Source organism: Nanorana parkeri, unplaced genomic scaffold, assembly GCF_000935625.1.
Source record: "Nanorana parkeri isolate BGI_ZX_2015 unplaced genomic scaffold, ASM93562v1 scaffold1293, whole genome shotgun sequence".
Lineage (NCBI taxonomy): Eukaryota > Metazoa > Chordata > Amphibia > Anura > Dicroglossidae > Nanorana > Nanorana parkeri.
The window spans coordinates 57889-74688 of record NW_017307561.1 but is presented as its reverse complement, the minus strand read 5'-3'; the positions used below and the strand labels follow the sequence as shown (position 1 = coordinate 74688).

The 16800-nt window shown below is 41.7% G+C and overlaps 1 protein-coding gene across 1 annotated transcript in view; it reads left to right on the top strand.

Moving 5' to 3' along the window:
• The window catches only part of LOC108797545 (ADAMTS-like protein 2), a 35903-nt gene extending 32805 nt beyond the window's left edge, over positions 1-3098 (top strand). Inside the window, exon 16 of the mRNA XM_018569157.1 lies at positions 2781-3098. Coding sequence (XP_018424659.1) covers positions 2781-2899 — 119 coding nt within the window. The 3' untranslated portion in view covers positions 2900-3098. The remainder of the gene's footprint in view (positions 1-2780) is intronic.
• Positions 3099-16800: the final 13702 nt, after the last annotated feature.

Genomic DNA, 16800 nt, shown 5'->3' with positions numbered 1-16800 from the left:
TAAAAAAAAAAAATAGGTGCATGGGTTTCCCGCCAAAAGTCATACCAGACCCTTAATCCAAGCACAGGCCTGGCAGGGCCTGCCAGTAACCCTCCCTTATGTAAATAAAACTACTTTTTTGCGTACTCACCTTTCCTGTATCTGAATCCTGTTTGCTTAAGACTAAGCATGCAGAGAATAATACTGGAAAAATGCTGCTGTAAATAACAAGACATTTCTTGAAGGTAACTTTATACCCCTTTCACACGGGCATTCCTATAAAGTACGCCTGTCATTTTTTTTAGGTAGACCTGAAAAAGCCCAGTGATAGTCTATTAGAAGCCCAGTGATAGTCTATGGGCAGCCAGATCTAAACGGACGGGCATCTGTTTACATCTGTTTACGCCTGACTCCAGCCAGGTCCGGAAAAGCAAAAGAAACTGTGTTCCATTTCAACGAAGCTGCTCGTGCCAGATCAGAAGTAATTGGAGTAACGTGTCCAGTTACATCTGACATAAGTAATATATAGGTGTCTTGCTGCACTCCTTGGCGCCATCCGTAGTGACCACGGATGGCGCCGTTCATTCTGAGCCTGATGATGGGGACCCTGTGCGGCCCCGAAAGCGCATGTACTGGAATGACAGTACTACATTAATAAATGGACTTTTGTTGATCTCACTTAAATGGTGTGCTGGTGACATCCTTTTGCAAACATTTACATCAGACTGCCCATAGACAAGCATTGGTCTGGTAATTTCATTTTTTTCCTTGATTGCAAAATGGAGGAAAGAACTGGACGCTTACATGCATTCCGATCAGCAGGGGACCCATGCATCGATCCCCTCCTGATTGGAACTCAAGGCACCCATATGAAAGGGGCCTTACTTACTATTACTTACATACTTTTGATCGAGTTTTCCTTCTGTCCTAAGCAGGACTGAGTTATTAATTACTCCAGCAGATGGCAATGTTGAGACATTTTGCTGCAATTTAGTTGCAATAGGAAAGAAACTGAAAGAAGAATTGTATATATCTTTGTTTACTTCATGTTGATTCATCCATAAGATTGTGATTTGTTCTATGTGAGGAGACAATCAGCAAAAGGTATTTCAAGATTTAGAAATAACAAAACACCAGCCACGCGTGATCACTGCTGGTGTAGCTCTACTGCCCACGCAAGGATTTCAGTATGGATGCAAATCCGTTAGGGACAGGTCTCTAATCGGAACGCAGTTGTACGCTTAATCCATGCCTGACATATTCTTTCCCAATTGATCTCCGCTGTCTCATCCCCTTTGTACAAAATCTCATCCACTGTCTCATCCACTTTGTACAGTGTGTAACCACACTGTTGAATTGTTGCCAAAGTTCGCCTCCTCATTCTAACCTACCAATACCTAATTATCTGAATTTTCCCACATTCTCAATGTCTTTTGATTGCCTTTGCGAGGTCTAGGTGTTAGGTAGCAAATTGTACTTCAAGTGCTTGTATACAAGAATACTGAGGATTCGGATATAAAATAATCATTTTTATATCAAAGAACTATTTAAACATTTGGGTGTGGTTTGATGAACAAAATGGGCATAGTTGATGATCTTGGCTACAATTAGCAGGTTGATGTTGGGTTTTTAATAGGTTCTGATTCAGGACTCTGAAGGAGGTGAAACCCAATTTATTTTAATAAACAGGAAATAAATTACAGAGGGAAGGAGGAAGCCTGTCACATGACTATGGACTTTGACAGGTCATGTGGCATGGCCTTCCTCTCAACCCCCTGCGATCTGTTCTGTAGAGCGGAGGCTCCACACTGCACTCTTCATTATAGGAATTGAACATAAAATACCGGTGCAGTGTGGAGTATTTACTGCAATTTGTATGAGGAAACGATACTACCCTTGGGCTGCAACCAACTAATCGATTAATCGAAAAAAGAATCGGTCAACTAATCAGTTATGAAAATAATCATTAGTTGCAGCCCTATGCCACCCTCCATTATACATAGTCCTCAGGTCTCCATGTATAGTTTGTAACCATATGTGTACTCAAGGGCAACCATATTTATTCAGCAAGCTCTACTCCCTGTTAGTAATGCTGTGTATTGTGTTTTACTATTTCTTTCTCGCAGTACATGTCTACTAGTCAAGTCTGACTGATTGAAAGCAATCTACTTGCTGCCTGGCTGAGATTTTATCCCTGCAATTGTTGAGCAGGAAGGTTGTCTGATAAGGCCTCATTGACAGAGGCACATGAGACTGTATAATGTAAATTGCAGTATTCTATTTAAATGATCATATCTCCAGTGCTTACCGTATTTCACTTCAATAGGCCTTATTGAGGCTGTATAATGTAAATTTCAGGGTGATTTATGCGCCTAGGATACACAGCTGCTGTGTACAACTGCCTATTTTAACGAATGGCTGTAGGCGGCTGTATGCGGGTTTACACTGCTACTTGCATAAAACCGCACATGCATACAGACATATAGCCCTTGGCGCAGAACGTCTGTGTCCAAGGGCGTACAGGTTTACACAAGTAGCAGCATAAACCTTCATGCAGCCTCCTACAACCATTCATTACTATGGGCAGCTGTACACACAACACCTACCATTTCTGTTATATGGCCTCATGAGCCCGTATGCTTGAGACTTATAAATGTGAAATACGGTAGGCACTAGGGAGATGATAACTGAAGTACAATACAGCACATGTAAACATAAGAAAGCAGCTAGATAAAGCACCTCAAGACAAACAATACAATAATAACTCCCTATAATATGCATTTCCTTTTCTTTAAATTCAGATGAGGTTTGTGAAGACAAAGCTACTGCAAACTGCTCGCTGGTCCTGAAGGTGAAGCTGTGCTCACATTGGTATTATCGGAAGGCTTGCTGTCGGGCCTGTGGAGGGAAAGCTTCCTGACTTCCACATACCCCTCTCCCTTATATTTGTGAATTGTGTACATTACAGATTGTGCCTCCCATGAATAACCCTGCCTAGAAAATGTGCGTCCGGCAGACGATATTGTTACCTCTTGATTGTGATTTAATCCTATGGTGCCTAGTGATCGATCTGCTGTTCATTGTATGATGTGTATTTTTGGCAAATGCCCTGTAAAAGACTCAACACATTTGTTTGCATCCAAACTGGCCAGACAACCTAAGGCCTGGTTCACACTGAGCGTTTTGTAGCACTTTTTCTGCACTAAAAAATGCAAACAAAAACTGCCCTTCCCCCCTCAAAAAAAAATCCCATTCATTTCTATTTAAATGCCTGTCGCCGGAAAAAGTACATGAGCTTTTTTTTGTGGCATATTACAGCTTGTTTTGGTCCCATAGACTCAATAAGAAACGCTTCAAAGCGCGCACTTGCTGTGCTTTTGCGCATTTTCATGCATGTTTTACATGCATTTGCTCATTAACATTTATGAGCTACAATCTGCTCATAAAAATGCGCGACTTGATTTATGCGCATAAAATGCTCAAAAAAACAAACATTAGAAATGTGCAAAAAATGCTGTCGCTTAGGTATGAACCCAGCCTAAACCCCGTTCACACCAGGTCGTTTGTAACTCCTATTTCTCAGCGCGGAAAAGCTCTGCGCAAGTCTGTGAAGTATGCGCCTCTTTTTAGGGAGATCAGTGCCGTGTGACCCTTTTTCCTATTCCTAATCGCGCTGATCTGCCCAAAAAAGAAGTTTGTTTACTTTTCTCCAGGGACAGGCTTTTTTTTAGCGCGACGCTGTGCTGCGACATGAACCGGGACTATAGAAATCAATAGGATTTCTTCTGCGGAGCTTTTCCATGCTAAAAAATACGATCTACAAACGCCCTGGTGTGAACGGGGACCTAATGCAGTTGTAGAAAAACAACCCTTTATATGGAAAAATCACTTTACTGTTTACAAGAGTGTCCATGTCTCTAACTGTATTTGTAAAACCATAGCACACATGTATGACAAGTCCTCCTCCGTAGTCATTGCATGTCGAAAGCAGGAAAAATCATCACAATGGGGGGAATTTACTAAAACTGGAGCAGACAGAATCTGTAGCAGCTGAGCATTGCAACCAATCAGCTTCTCTCTTTATCTTGTTGAGTTTAGCTTTGAAAATGAAAGCTAGAAGCTGATTGGTTGCCATGCGCAGCTGCTTCAGATTCTGCCTGATTCAGTCTTAGTAAATTCCCCCCCAATGTGTTCTCTGTTCCGCCTTTTCTAAATTGTGCTGTCATAAAGTTGTGGAAGAAAGAAAAGACACACAATTTGTTAGGCAGCTGGGTTGTGAACTGTAATTTACTGGTGATTCACCAATCTACCTTACCAAGCGGCACACAGAGCCTAAATAATACTTGCTTGTGGCATTTGAAGCAAAACTCTGGGCAAAAGAAATCTTAACCCTTGCAGTGGGGCTACCTCCCCTCCCACCCTCTGCAAGGGTTAATTACTCGTTTTGTCTAGGGAGCTAAAATAACAAAGTTATACTCACCTGAACCCCAATTCTGGCTGGTTCCTACAGCGCTCCACCCACTTGGAGGGACAGATGGGGAGATGCAGAGCCAACTGCCAATCAGGTAGCGGGGTGGATCCCTACAATATTGTTGGGATCCGTCCCAACTGCAGCGTGGCTCTGCGCTGTCAGCATATAGCAGGCGATAGCCCTCTATATGTTGACTTTTGGGTCACAGGAGGACATTAGAAAATGTCCTCTTGTGGCCTTAAAGAGAACTATGGCCAAAGAAGGTTTGGCCATAGTTCTCTTTTAATTTTACCCACTGAAAACGCTTTGCAGCTGTATTTCAAAGGTTATTCCATGTGACAAGATAATTTCACACCTAAGTGATATTTCTGTTTTTGAACTAAACATTTTTTAGGAGTAAATGATCATGATTTATAATAAGGAATAGGGATAAAATAACTCATGTATCTTAGGGAATTGATCCTGGTATCCATTACTTCTGTTGGTACCACTTCTATTGGAATTCTTTTCAATGCTGTGCTTAGGGCTGAAGCAAATGCGAACAAGGGAAGGTTTAAATTGCCTGCAGGAAAAATACTGTTGTAGGCATGGGCCCAGGTACATAGTGCTTGGATTTGAAGGGTTATGGTTTTCAAAATGATTTGGGGGTCTTGTTATATGGATGTGTTACTCTGTTAGCCTGACCCTGAGCCAATGTTCGTTTTCTTTTTTTAATCAAAGCTGCTATAGCTTTATTCGATTGTTCAGGGCATTATATGCTAGAGAACACACAGTTTTTAAAGTGACCCTTTCCTCTGTGCATGCAGGGCAAAAAAAGAAAAGGGTCATGCCCCCCACCTTTTCCTTTCTCCTGAGCGGCTCGGTTTGGTCACTGGAACTTCTGGGTATGAGTGATTCACTCTTCCGCTCCCATGTAAAAGTGCTGGTGCCTCATGACTGGCCTAGGGCTGTCACATGGGGAATGCGTAAGGAGCCCAAAGCCTGTGTAAGCTCTGACAGGTGGGTTTGGAGCTTACACAGGGCTTTCTATTTATGTCCTGGTGTCCAAATGGAGCAGTGGAGAGTGCAAGGAAAGGTGAGTATATGGTGCTAGGGAGGAGGGAGTTTAGTGACCCGTTTACTGTTGCCTGAATGGGAAAAAAAAGGTTCACTTTTTATAGTCCAGCAACATCCTAAGAATCTTGCTTGCACCACAGATAAAAGCAGCAGCATCCATATGGTTACACTGCTGTTATTTGGTCATACCAGTGTTTTATCACTCCCTCTATGCCCCACACAAGTAACCAGTACTAGATATTTAAGCATAACAGAATATGTAAAATAAAACGGCTGTTGCATACCTTAAAGCAAGACCAGATCCTATCAGTTTCATTGTGTGCCAGTATGTCGTTGGAGTAGTCAGCATTCAAGAGTGCAGGAATATACACTGTTCATGAAATGTACGCTGAGAGTGATAGGATGCAGACTGCACATAGTCATGTAGCCATGGGTAGGGTCAGTGCATGGTGAATATACCACACATTAAGCACGGACATTTAACTGTCAGGTATATGTTCAGGTTTCACCATCCCTATGTAGAGATTTAAGGGATCAGTTGTGGGTAGACAAATCACTTAATGATTTCATGTCCTTCTGGCAATGTAGTTTTGTCACCTTGGTTCCTAGATCTGGCCCCCTGGACTGACATTTAGGACCATGTCCAACTGGCAATGGTTTCCCCTAACTGGCCTGGAATGCTACAGAATCTCACACGCTAGCAAGGGTACAGTGGGGGTGTGACATCTCGCTGGACTAGTCTGTAAGGGAGTAATTCCTTATAAAGGGGTAAGTGGTATCAGCTCGCCAGCAGATTTCCTCATCTGATATGGCCTTTACAAAGAAAGATCTAAACACTGGAGTCCCTGAGAGATATTAGTTGCTGGTGTCTGATTCAGGTCATCAGCATTCTTCCTCAGATTAAATTTTCAGTTTGGGATGTATCATTTATGATAACAGTTAATTTCTGATCAAGTTTACCTTTTCAGTGTCCAAAAAAAGGGACAAGCCAACCAATATCCAGGCTTTTGGAAGGTAGGGATATAAGATAATATATATAAGACCCATCAAGGCTAACCATGTGGACTGTTGCAGGGAGCTATATGTATATCATTTATGTATTTGGGTAAATTCCATTTACTGTAGCACTGTCCTGAGTGGGTAGATAAGAAAAGATGCTTTCGGTACACCTTAGACAAGAGCTGTCAGCTAATCCCCAAGCATCATGGTAGATGTAGAGTAATCTTAACTGGAGAAATTATATTTTCCTATTGTAGAGCCATCTAAATTCGATAAAGAAACCAAAGCTGTATCTTTGGGGCTCATGGCAGAATCTATTGTATTCCTGAGACAAGGGCTGCCATGCCCGGCTCCTGCTATAAAGACATTGATTGATAAAGATGTATTTTTATTATTCTAAATAAAAAGATCTAAACTAAGAAATATAATTTGGTTTCAGAATTGCTTTTTTTAAAAAAAATAAAGATTTCATAAATGGTCATTTACTAATGTTGTTCTCTACACAGGTACAAAGGTGTTCCGCTTTTTAAGCAGGGTAAGCTTTATTGGCCTAATGTGTAAATAATGGGGCACATCTATGATATCTGCTGAAAATAAAGTATTAAAGTAGTCAAATTCCTTGTTGTATTTTAGTGGTGCAGATAGGGAAGGACTAGGCTGCGGGGGCAGAAGGGCATTAAGCCCCTGGGCCAGTACTTATTTATTATAAATATTTATATAGTGCTGACAATTTACACAGCACTACATACTGCATATTCACATCAGTCCCTGCCCTCAAGGAGCTTACTATCTAAGGTCCCTATTGTATATGCATGCAGAGCCAATTTAGACAGGAGCCAATTAACCTTCCAGCATGTCCTTGGAGTGTGGGAAGAAACCCATGCAAGTGCAGGGAGAACATGCAAACTCCTTGCAGATAGTGTCCTGACTGGGATTCAAACCAGGGACCCCCAGTGCTGCAAGGCAGAAGTGCTAATAACTAGACATGTGCGATTCGTTTCGTTCCGAATCGAAATTCGGACGAATTTTCGGAAATTCGGACATTCGGATGTATCCGAATTACAGACATAACGAATGCAAACGAATCCGAATTTCCATTTCCGAAATTCGGTAGCGTTAGTTCGAACGTTCGTTTCGTTTTCTGTTCTTATTCATTTCTTATTCGTTTCTTATTCGTTTCGTTCGTTGGAGCAAAGTGACATTAGAGAAGGAGAAAAATATTTTTCCCCCTTCAAATGTCACTTTGCTGCAAACGAACGAAACGAATACGAAACGAATAAGAACAGAAAACGAAACGAATGTTCGAACTAACGCTACCAAATTTCGTCCGAATCCGAATTGACTTTCACACCCGAATCCCGAAAAACGAAATAACACAAATCCGAATTTAAAACGAAACGAAACTAAACAAATTTTTTGGCAGTGCACATGTCTACTAATAACTAATCCACAGTACAGACAGAATATGTTGGCCCAATGACACTGAGCTCTAGACCTTGATCAGACCGGGGCCCGCAGAGATACAGGCTGGATAATTTATAGCTATCTGTTCCTTGTTTAGATTTGTATCTGGCAGAGGGAACTGAAGCACCAACTTGTTGCCAGCACGTACTTACTATCCGACAAAGGATATATTGTTCAAAGATGTGAAAAAAAAGCATAAAAATAAGCCATGTCCTAGGAATACTTACCTTCACTATGGTCACTAACCAGTGGGGCACCTTGAAACACTTTATATGGAACCCTTTCCTTAGCCTACAGAAACCTTCCCCCACCCCAGGGCAATAGTTCCCAGTCCCAGTTGGGTGCAGACTTGCGAATGTAATAAATGAAACATGATAAATAATTGGCTACTATGAGAAACTTTTGTTTACTCTAGTTTTTACAAATCGCCCTTAGTGGGCAGTAGCCAATCAGACCTCATATGTCTCTAAATGTTTTTTTCTATTTTGTATCTGTGTTGGTAATATTAAACACTTAACAGTAGATCCACGGTCTCACAGAAACAGGAGCACCACATTCTCCTCCATGCCTAAGAGTACTTGGAATTTTGAAGGACTCCAGCAGGCAAGGGGAATGTCAGGGGAGTACAATCAAGGTAAGCATTAGCAGGAGTGGGGCTCCATTAAAGATTTCCTGAATAGGCAAAGTGACAAGTTTTTTTTTTGTTCAAATACAGACATACAGTATATGGAATCTGTTGTTGGCACTTAGTGACCCATCTGAGGAGCCACCTTGCTTCTGTGTACTTTACAGCTGCTCCTGCATGACAGATGATAGTAAAAGTGTTCACAAACTTTAGTGTGGTCATGATGGAACAAAGAACATTGTAAGTGGCCTTTTTATAACTTTCATTCAGCTGAAATGAAATGCACACAGATTTATGGCATTCACAACTTCTACGCCTCATCGTTGCTCATCATTTTCTTCTTTCAAAATGATGATTTCCCCACAATTAAAGCCAAGCTCAGGGAAAAATAAATGACACACTGTAAATTAAAAAGCTGTATGTTATGTGCGGGGGGCCTGCTGGAAAGTATAAAAATGTAACCTTGCAGCATGCCACCTCAAGGAGTGAGATGCTCCAGTCACATCCTGCTCCTCCTCTCTACCTGCCCATTCACAAAATGAAAAGAACACAAGGGGGTCTATTCACGAAGCAGTCGAAAGATCTAGCCGTAGCTTCGGCTGATCCTTCGGCTAACTTCGGCCCCAGGACCCTTTCGGTTCAGTAGAACCGAAGGGCTGCTGTACGGGCTATTCACTATAGCCCGTACAGCTCCTGAAGTGGGCCGGGCGGCTCAGTCAAGCCGAAGGCATATGCCTCGCCTCGACGGAGCGGAGGTGAAAGGCGAAGCTGGCCGAGTGGCCGGCCGACTGCCTGCTTCTGACAGCTGGGCGGAGCCAGCCGTGATCTTACGGCTGGCTCTGGCCACTTGCACAGAGATCAGCATCCATGGTTACCAGCTAACCAGGGACACTGATCTCCAGACTGCCCAACACTCCCGGGCGCTCCGGGAGTCTCCTGCACCCGGCCGCCCAGGAGAAAAACGCTTTCTCCAAGAAAGGTTTACTCTGCTCGATCGAGCAGAGTAAACCTTTCCCTGCTTTTTTTAATTTGATTTATTCTGACATGGAGCCGTTGGCTGCCGTCAGAATAAAACAAAAATGTTTTCATCAGCAGAGGGGACCTGCAGTTCTCCATCAGGTCCCCTCTAGTGATTGACAGCAGCAAAGGGCGGGTGCAATAGCTAGTTTGCTATTGGCTATTGCAAATTGAAATAGCAATGCATTCCTATGGCAAAAAATGTATTCATTTTTTTTGACGGCAGCAGAACGATGTTGGATCGGCTGAATCGAACTCCTTCTGCACCTTGGGTCGGCCGAACATGCTAAGCATGTTTGGCCGACCCGAAGCCAGCTGCATTAAGCCGATGTACGGCTGAAATCAGCCGTACAAACCTGAAGTGAATAGCCAAACAGCGTGCGGCTCACTTCACTTCGAGTCGGTTGTTCACTCGGCTGTCTACGGCAGCTTAGTGAATAGACCCCAAGGTGTTCTGTGATTGGAGGAGGAATGTAACATTTCTCTTACTTCAATCACAGAATACCATGTATCCTTTAAAAAAAATAAGGCATTTTGTGAATGGGCAGGTAGCAAGGAGGGGTGGGGATGCAACTAGAACATTTCACTGCTCGAGTTGCATCCCTTACTCCCCTCAGTGTCCAGATGCTTGGTGTTATGTGTCGGAGCCAGCATGCTGCAAGGTAACATTTTTATATTTTGCAGCATCCCTCCACACAAACATACAGCTTTTTAATGATAATTTACATACCCAATACAGTGTATACATTACATTGTTTTTCTGAATTTGGCTTTACGTTTTAGTAACAGTTAAGAAACTAAGTAGGAGTTTGAGCTGCAAAATGTGTTTCTTTGTCCTGCCAGTGATAGCAGCCCTGGTTCCATCTTGTCATCTGCCAAGCTGAGAAGATGAAGAAGAAGAAGAAAGGTTGATAAATGTACAGATAAGCCATCTGTATCCAGCTGGGTTCTTAGAATGATACTACAGGGACTTATCATGATGCCTGATCTGCTGCACTGTAAGTTGGAGGCAGTCACAAGCTGCTAAGGCTGTATCAGGCTTCCACATCAATAAGAAAGCACCAGCATTTATTTAGGTGTCTCTTATAGACAGCATGCGTATTGAATCATACTATATGAAGGAGCTATGATAAATACAGTATATTTGCTGCCATAAATACAAACACTGCAATATATAGCTAGGCTGTGAACTGGCACACAGGAGGATAAATGACAATGGTTATGTCAAAAAAATGTGAGAAATTGGCCTGAAGGTATCCAGACAAGCGTTACAGATACAGATTATTCTGATTTCCTGAGTAATAACATTCCTTCGTATATTATAAGCATCACAAGTTACTTGTCTGGAAAATCTCAGGAATTCATTAAATATTCCTTCCTTTTCCAACATAGAAAAGGGAACAAGAGCTGTATTATGCCATATCATAATGTGCTATGCCTCATGATAATCCTGGTCAGCTCAGAGAGAACATTTGGTCTTTACGGCAGTGAGGCGGTGTAAACAATACAGAGTAGATGTTTCGCAGACTGCTAGTCTATGGCTAGCTGAATTTGTAAAATGAGTCATAGGTATGAATCATTACAAGGTCATGGAGTGGCTTTGTTTCATTATCTTATCACATCACTTTCTTCTGTAAAGATTGCCATATACCTCAGATATTGGTTAAATATACAAGCACAATTTGAACACCGGAAGAGTTTTATTTCTAACCCCAGCATCTGAATGTAGCATGTTTATACTATGGAGCAAGTAGGGTTACATTTAAAAAAATGGGCTGCATTAAAGGAGAACTATGAGATGAGTGATTTCCACTCACCTCATAGTTCTAGCCGACCTGTGACAATGAGACCGTGGCAGGGGGAGGGGCTGTATTCCCCTCTCCCCGCTCCGATCTGCCAGCGCTGACTGGCGGAACGGACGGGGGAGGGGGCGGGTACAGCTAGATAGGCAGAGCCAGCTGTCACTCACGCAACTGGGCGGATCCCGACGTCCGTGTCGGGATCCGCTCCGGCTGCGGCGTCTCAGTATACCGCGAGCTGTAGCTCGCGGTATACTGAGCTTAGGGTAACGGGAGGACGCTAGTTTGTGTCCTCCCGTTATCCTAAGGAGAACTATGGCGAAAAACACTGACCCCATAGTTTTCCTTTAAGTGGGATAAACCTTCAAGGGGACTTATTTCATGTGAAGACCATACCTTCGGAAGATGTAAATCTTATCTAAATTACCTTAATTTGCTAAAGCACAATGGGGGGAATTTATCAAAACTGGAGCAGACCAAATCTGGACCAGCTGTGCTCGGCAACCAATCAGCTTGTTCAGTTAAGATGTGAAAAATGAAAGAAAAGCTGATTGGTTGACGTGCACAGCTGCTCCAGATTTTGTCTGCTTCAGTTTTGATAAATTCCCCTCAGTGTATCATAAGCCTTTGCTTTTTTGTAAAACACCATACTTATTTTACTTTTGTATCATTCTTTGTTGCATCTCAGTGCTGCTGATGTCCTGCAGTCTCTTTGCAGCCACTTTCTTTCTACATGCACTCCAGGGATGGCTGCATGGCATTTCTTGATGGTAAGAGCAGTGGACCATGCCTATATAATGTGTATTAAAACATGCATGAGCACAACTGAGAGATGGGGACAGATCGTTGTAACCCCATAGCAGGATGCATCTTACCATAGAGCTTCATGGCAGGATCACCAGGTATCAATTTATTAAAAGCTTTCAAAAGTATTGAAAATTACTTTTCCTGAGGGATGCAAAGAAGGTGTAAGAGGCCACATGAGGCACAAACATCACCAGTTTCACATGACGGGGGGAAGAGACATATCCCAGCACTTGCTATCTTGGGGGAACAAACAACATTTGAGGTTTGTTAACCTGTCCATTTATAAGGGACGTTCCCTTATTGTGCAGCTAACAGGGCAGAAGTGGAGAAGGGAGGCAACCTCTATCAGGTTTTTACTGCTGTTTGTATTCTTGGGAAGATTCCCCCCTACCTACTTTGTGGTCATCATTTGACTGTATCCAGAAACAGTAAAAATCAGAAATGAAGTATTAAAAATTATATTAACATTTACTATTTATTTTGATAGAAAAGTCCATATAATAATAACAATAATAATTATAATAATAGTGTGACTCGTTGTTACTGATTTGGTAAGTTCAGCAAGTTCTGTAAGGGACCATTCACAGCAGCCTGGTCCACTGTGATGCATTAAACGTTAATATGCATCTCGTTAGGGTATCCCAATCATTTGAAAGGACTTCCCAAGGCACCACAAGAGACCAAACATCATGCATGCACCATTTTCAGTAGTTCAGCGCAATGCAATACATGCAATACATGTTAGGGTATATTGGGAAAGTGCATTCTGAATGGCAACGCATCACACCAGTGTATGTAATGCACGCATTTCCGGAACACAATAGTGTGAATGGGCCCTAACAATAACATTCATTTATATATCTTCATTATTCATTTTATAAGCATGAGGGGAAAAAAATATGTTTTTCTATAAACTAAAAACAAAAAAGTTATCCTTTATAATTTTTTTAAACTGTATTCTTTGTAAATTTAAAACTAATCCAAGTGATCATTCCACAGGTTTGTAATGTACTCTTGCTAACCACACACAGGGCCCATCGGATCAATAAAGTTTTTATAGATTGACTCCACTGTACAGTATTTCATACCAAAGGCAAAATGTGCATAGGATGGAGCCAACTGTTTTTTTTTTCTATTAACTTGGTTGAATGTTGCCTGAGAAGTACACAGCAGCTTTCACATACCTACAAATACCCTTAAAGTGACATTAAACCCTCAGATTTTTTGACATAAAACAATACTGTAATGTGCGCCTTACTGTAATCCATGGTTGTTTCCCTTCTCTTTGCTGCTCTTCCTTTTAAATCTGTATCTCTTCTCATGCTGGGCAGAACTTCTGTTTTGCAGCAGACTGCCTTGTCTCTGGAATGGATATATGGTGTCTGTGTATAGGTTTCTATAGGCTTGTAACCTGAGCCAGCACTACAGGTAGAGGCCCTGAGCTGCAAAGGGAAGTTCTCCCCAAGCATGAGAAGACATGAGGATTTAAAAGGAAGAGCAGCAAAGAGAAGGGATACTACCATGGATTACAGTAAGGTACACATTACAGTATTGGTTTATGTTAAAAAATCTGAGGGTTTAACCCCTTCGTGCCTTCGTGCCCGCCGTGCTTCCCGGGCTCCGTTGCCCCTCCTACGGGCCCGGGACCGGCGTCCTTGGTGTCCGCGGTGAGCTGGGGAGGAGGTCGACGAACTTCCGTTCATCGATCCCCTCCCCGTTCTATGGGACCGGGAGCGATGCAGATTGCATCACTTCCGGTCCCTGGGCTGTCAGTTCTGGGCTCCTGCAGCCCAGCTCTAAGCTATTGAAGTGCGATCTGCACTTCAATAGCTTATTTCCAGTGTAAAGGTGACACTGAGGGTCTTTTGGACCCCCAGCATCACCTTAAAGAGTACCTGTCACGACCATCTGCTATCACATGGGGGGGCTTGTAAGCCCCTCTATGTGATAGCAGTCAAAGTAAAGTTAAAAAAAAAAAAAAAAAACCTTTTTCAATTAAAATTAAATAAAATCAACGCCGGAGTGAGAGCAATAATTCTAGGGCCAGTATTTTGGGGTATCTCTAAATTGATGACCTGTGGGGGCTTTTAAAGCGTCTTCTATTGACTTTTTGGGGTACTGCAGTTTTTCGACGTTTCACGGACGCACGCAATTTGTAACCTGGGCATGTTGGGTATTGTTTTACTCGTTGTAACCTCATCTTTTATATTTCATTTAAAAAATTGGTATTTTGTTGTGTTTTGGGGCATTTAATTACATTTTTCACTAAATGTTGGGGTTTAATAAGGAGTTGCGCTAATATTGCGCAACATAAAAATTTGCAACTACCACCATTTTATTCTATAGGGTCTTGGCATTCAGAAAATATATAATGTTGGGGGGTTTTAGGTCATTTTCAGGCCTAAAATGTGGAATATAACATGGGTACAAAAAATGAAAAAAGGGCCTCAGTCATGAAGGGGTTAATGTCACTTTAAGCATTTCAACTCTTTTTTGGTGCAATGTAAAGTTGGATGGAAACTATTGGAGCCTTAGATGTATAACATGAGTTCCTTCTGGATCCTGAAAAGTTTAACAAAGTTCTTTTGTACTAAAAAAAAAAAAAGGGTCTTCTCAGAGAGTTTTCCCTTGAATTCAGTGTTTTATCCATTGCTCAATAAAAAAACTTCAAATAAGCCTTGGCTAATAATATCACTATCGCAATTGAATAAAATTGCAACTTCAAAGTCCAGCATGCTCCAATAGTAAACTAGCATTGTTCCCGCCCTCTGCTGATGGACTTGATGGGGAACTGCAGAGGGCGGGTACAATGCTAGTTTCAGCACGGCTCAGCTTTCAGCACGGCTCAGCCGAGCCGATGCATATGCGTTCGGCTCGGCTGAGCCGCTCGGCCATGATCGGCAGCTGTACGGGCTATTGTGAATCCTGGTCCTGGAGCCGAAGGATCGGCCGAAGCTACGGCCAGATCCTTCGGCAGCTGTGTGAATAGACACCTATATTCAAATCATTAGCAGATTTTCTCTTTCATCCTAGATAATACTGCTTCTGTCTGTATTATATCAAATTTTAAATAAATCTAAACCCTGCTAAATGCACTGTGAATCACCAAGAGCTGCCAAGGCTTTCACCTTTATTCATCTTATGAGACTGATCTCCTTCAGTCTTTTTCAGCCACTTCTTGTCTAGATGCACTTGGTCCAGCATCTGCTATATATAATTTCTCTGATCCCTTTTACAGATAGTGCTTATGGTGGACCATGCCTTTTGGGTGCACAATTGTCACGCCATAACAGGAAGTCCCCAAATAAGGACCTTCATGGCAGGATCAATTATTATTTTATTTAAAGCCTAGTATTTAAAAATATTGAAAAGGACTTTTGCAATGGAATTACATGTTAACACTTATTCTTATAAGATTTTAATGATGGGGTTTAGATATACTTTAAGGAAAAGCTGTAAGATACCTTTAGTTTGGGTGAAGTGGCACATTGCATATACTCAACGGGGTTTTACTAACCTGAGCTGGGTTTTCATTTTTTTTTTATTTTGTCAATTCCATGCCAGCCTAGTCTAGAGGAAAACGAGATTTACTTACATTAAAATGGAGTCATAACCAAATTTCAGGGCCATGTCACACTAGCAATCCTGTTGCTGGCAAGTTTGCTAACACTGAGTAAAATGAACATACATTTTTGTTGTGTTGTCCCCTCAGCATTAAATACAGGAGGGGTTGTTCTGTCCATGATCGAATTTCGCAGCGTTTTCTCTAATGAGTGAGTAAAGTCGTAGCAGCAGGTGACTCTTCTTTTCAGTAATCTTGTTGCAACCAATGACAGGATCACTAAAGTAACATGGTCTAAAGCATTTAAAGGAATGATTCATTACAATTCATACCTTACTAATAAACCTATGATGAAAGCATCTATTCTCAAACCCGGGCCACAAAACCATGCACTGAAGCTTTTAGGTTTGAAATGTCTTTTAATAGCCAAGGTAGCTGTTGGTTATGCTTCAGTTTTCTTCATGCAAAAGAAAAGGCCAGTAAAATCAGCTTTCCTGTAGTTGCTCTCCTCTGGAACCAGCAATTTGGATGTTGGACTAGTAGAGAACATACTTGGTATTGTGCTGTAAGAGCCTTGTTATATGTGACTGTGGCAACAGTGCTGCTGATCCCACCAGGTATTACAGAGAGAAGGCATCTCCATGCATCAATCAGAAGCAGGGTTTCAGTTTAAATTTGTATTGGTAAATTACGTTTATACTTTAGAAAGGTGGAACACATACTTTCAGATTCTCAAGTCTCATATAAATCCTTGTTTCGATTTGGGAGCACAACATGGAAATGAAATTTGCTAACAGCTGACAAATTCAACATGGTATGGAAAGGATCAACCATTTCCACTATCTTTTGTCATAAGACAATCTAAATCTTTTGACAAGCTTGCAAATAGAAAAAAAATCTGCTTTTCCTATGCCAAGTAGACTTACCTTGGAACACCTTTTTTAATCAGTTATATAAGCTTAAATCAACCTCTTTTTGGAATACTGAATAACAATAAATATATATATATATATATATATAT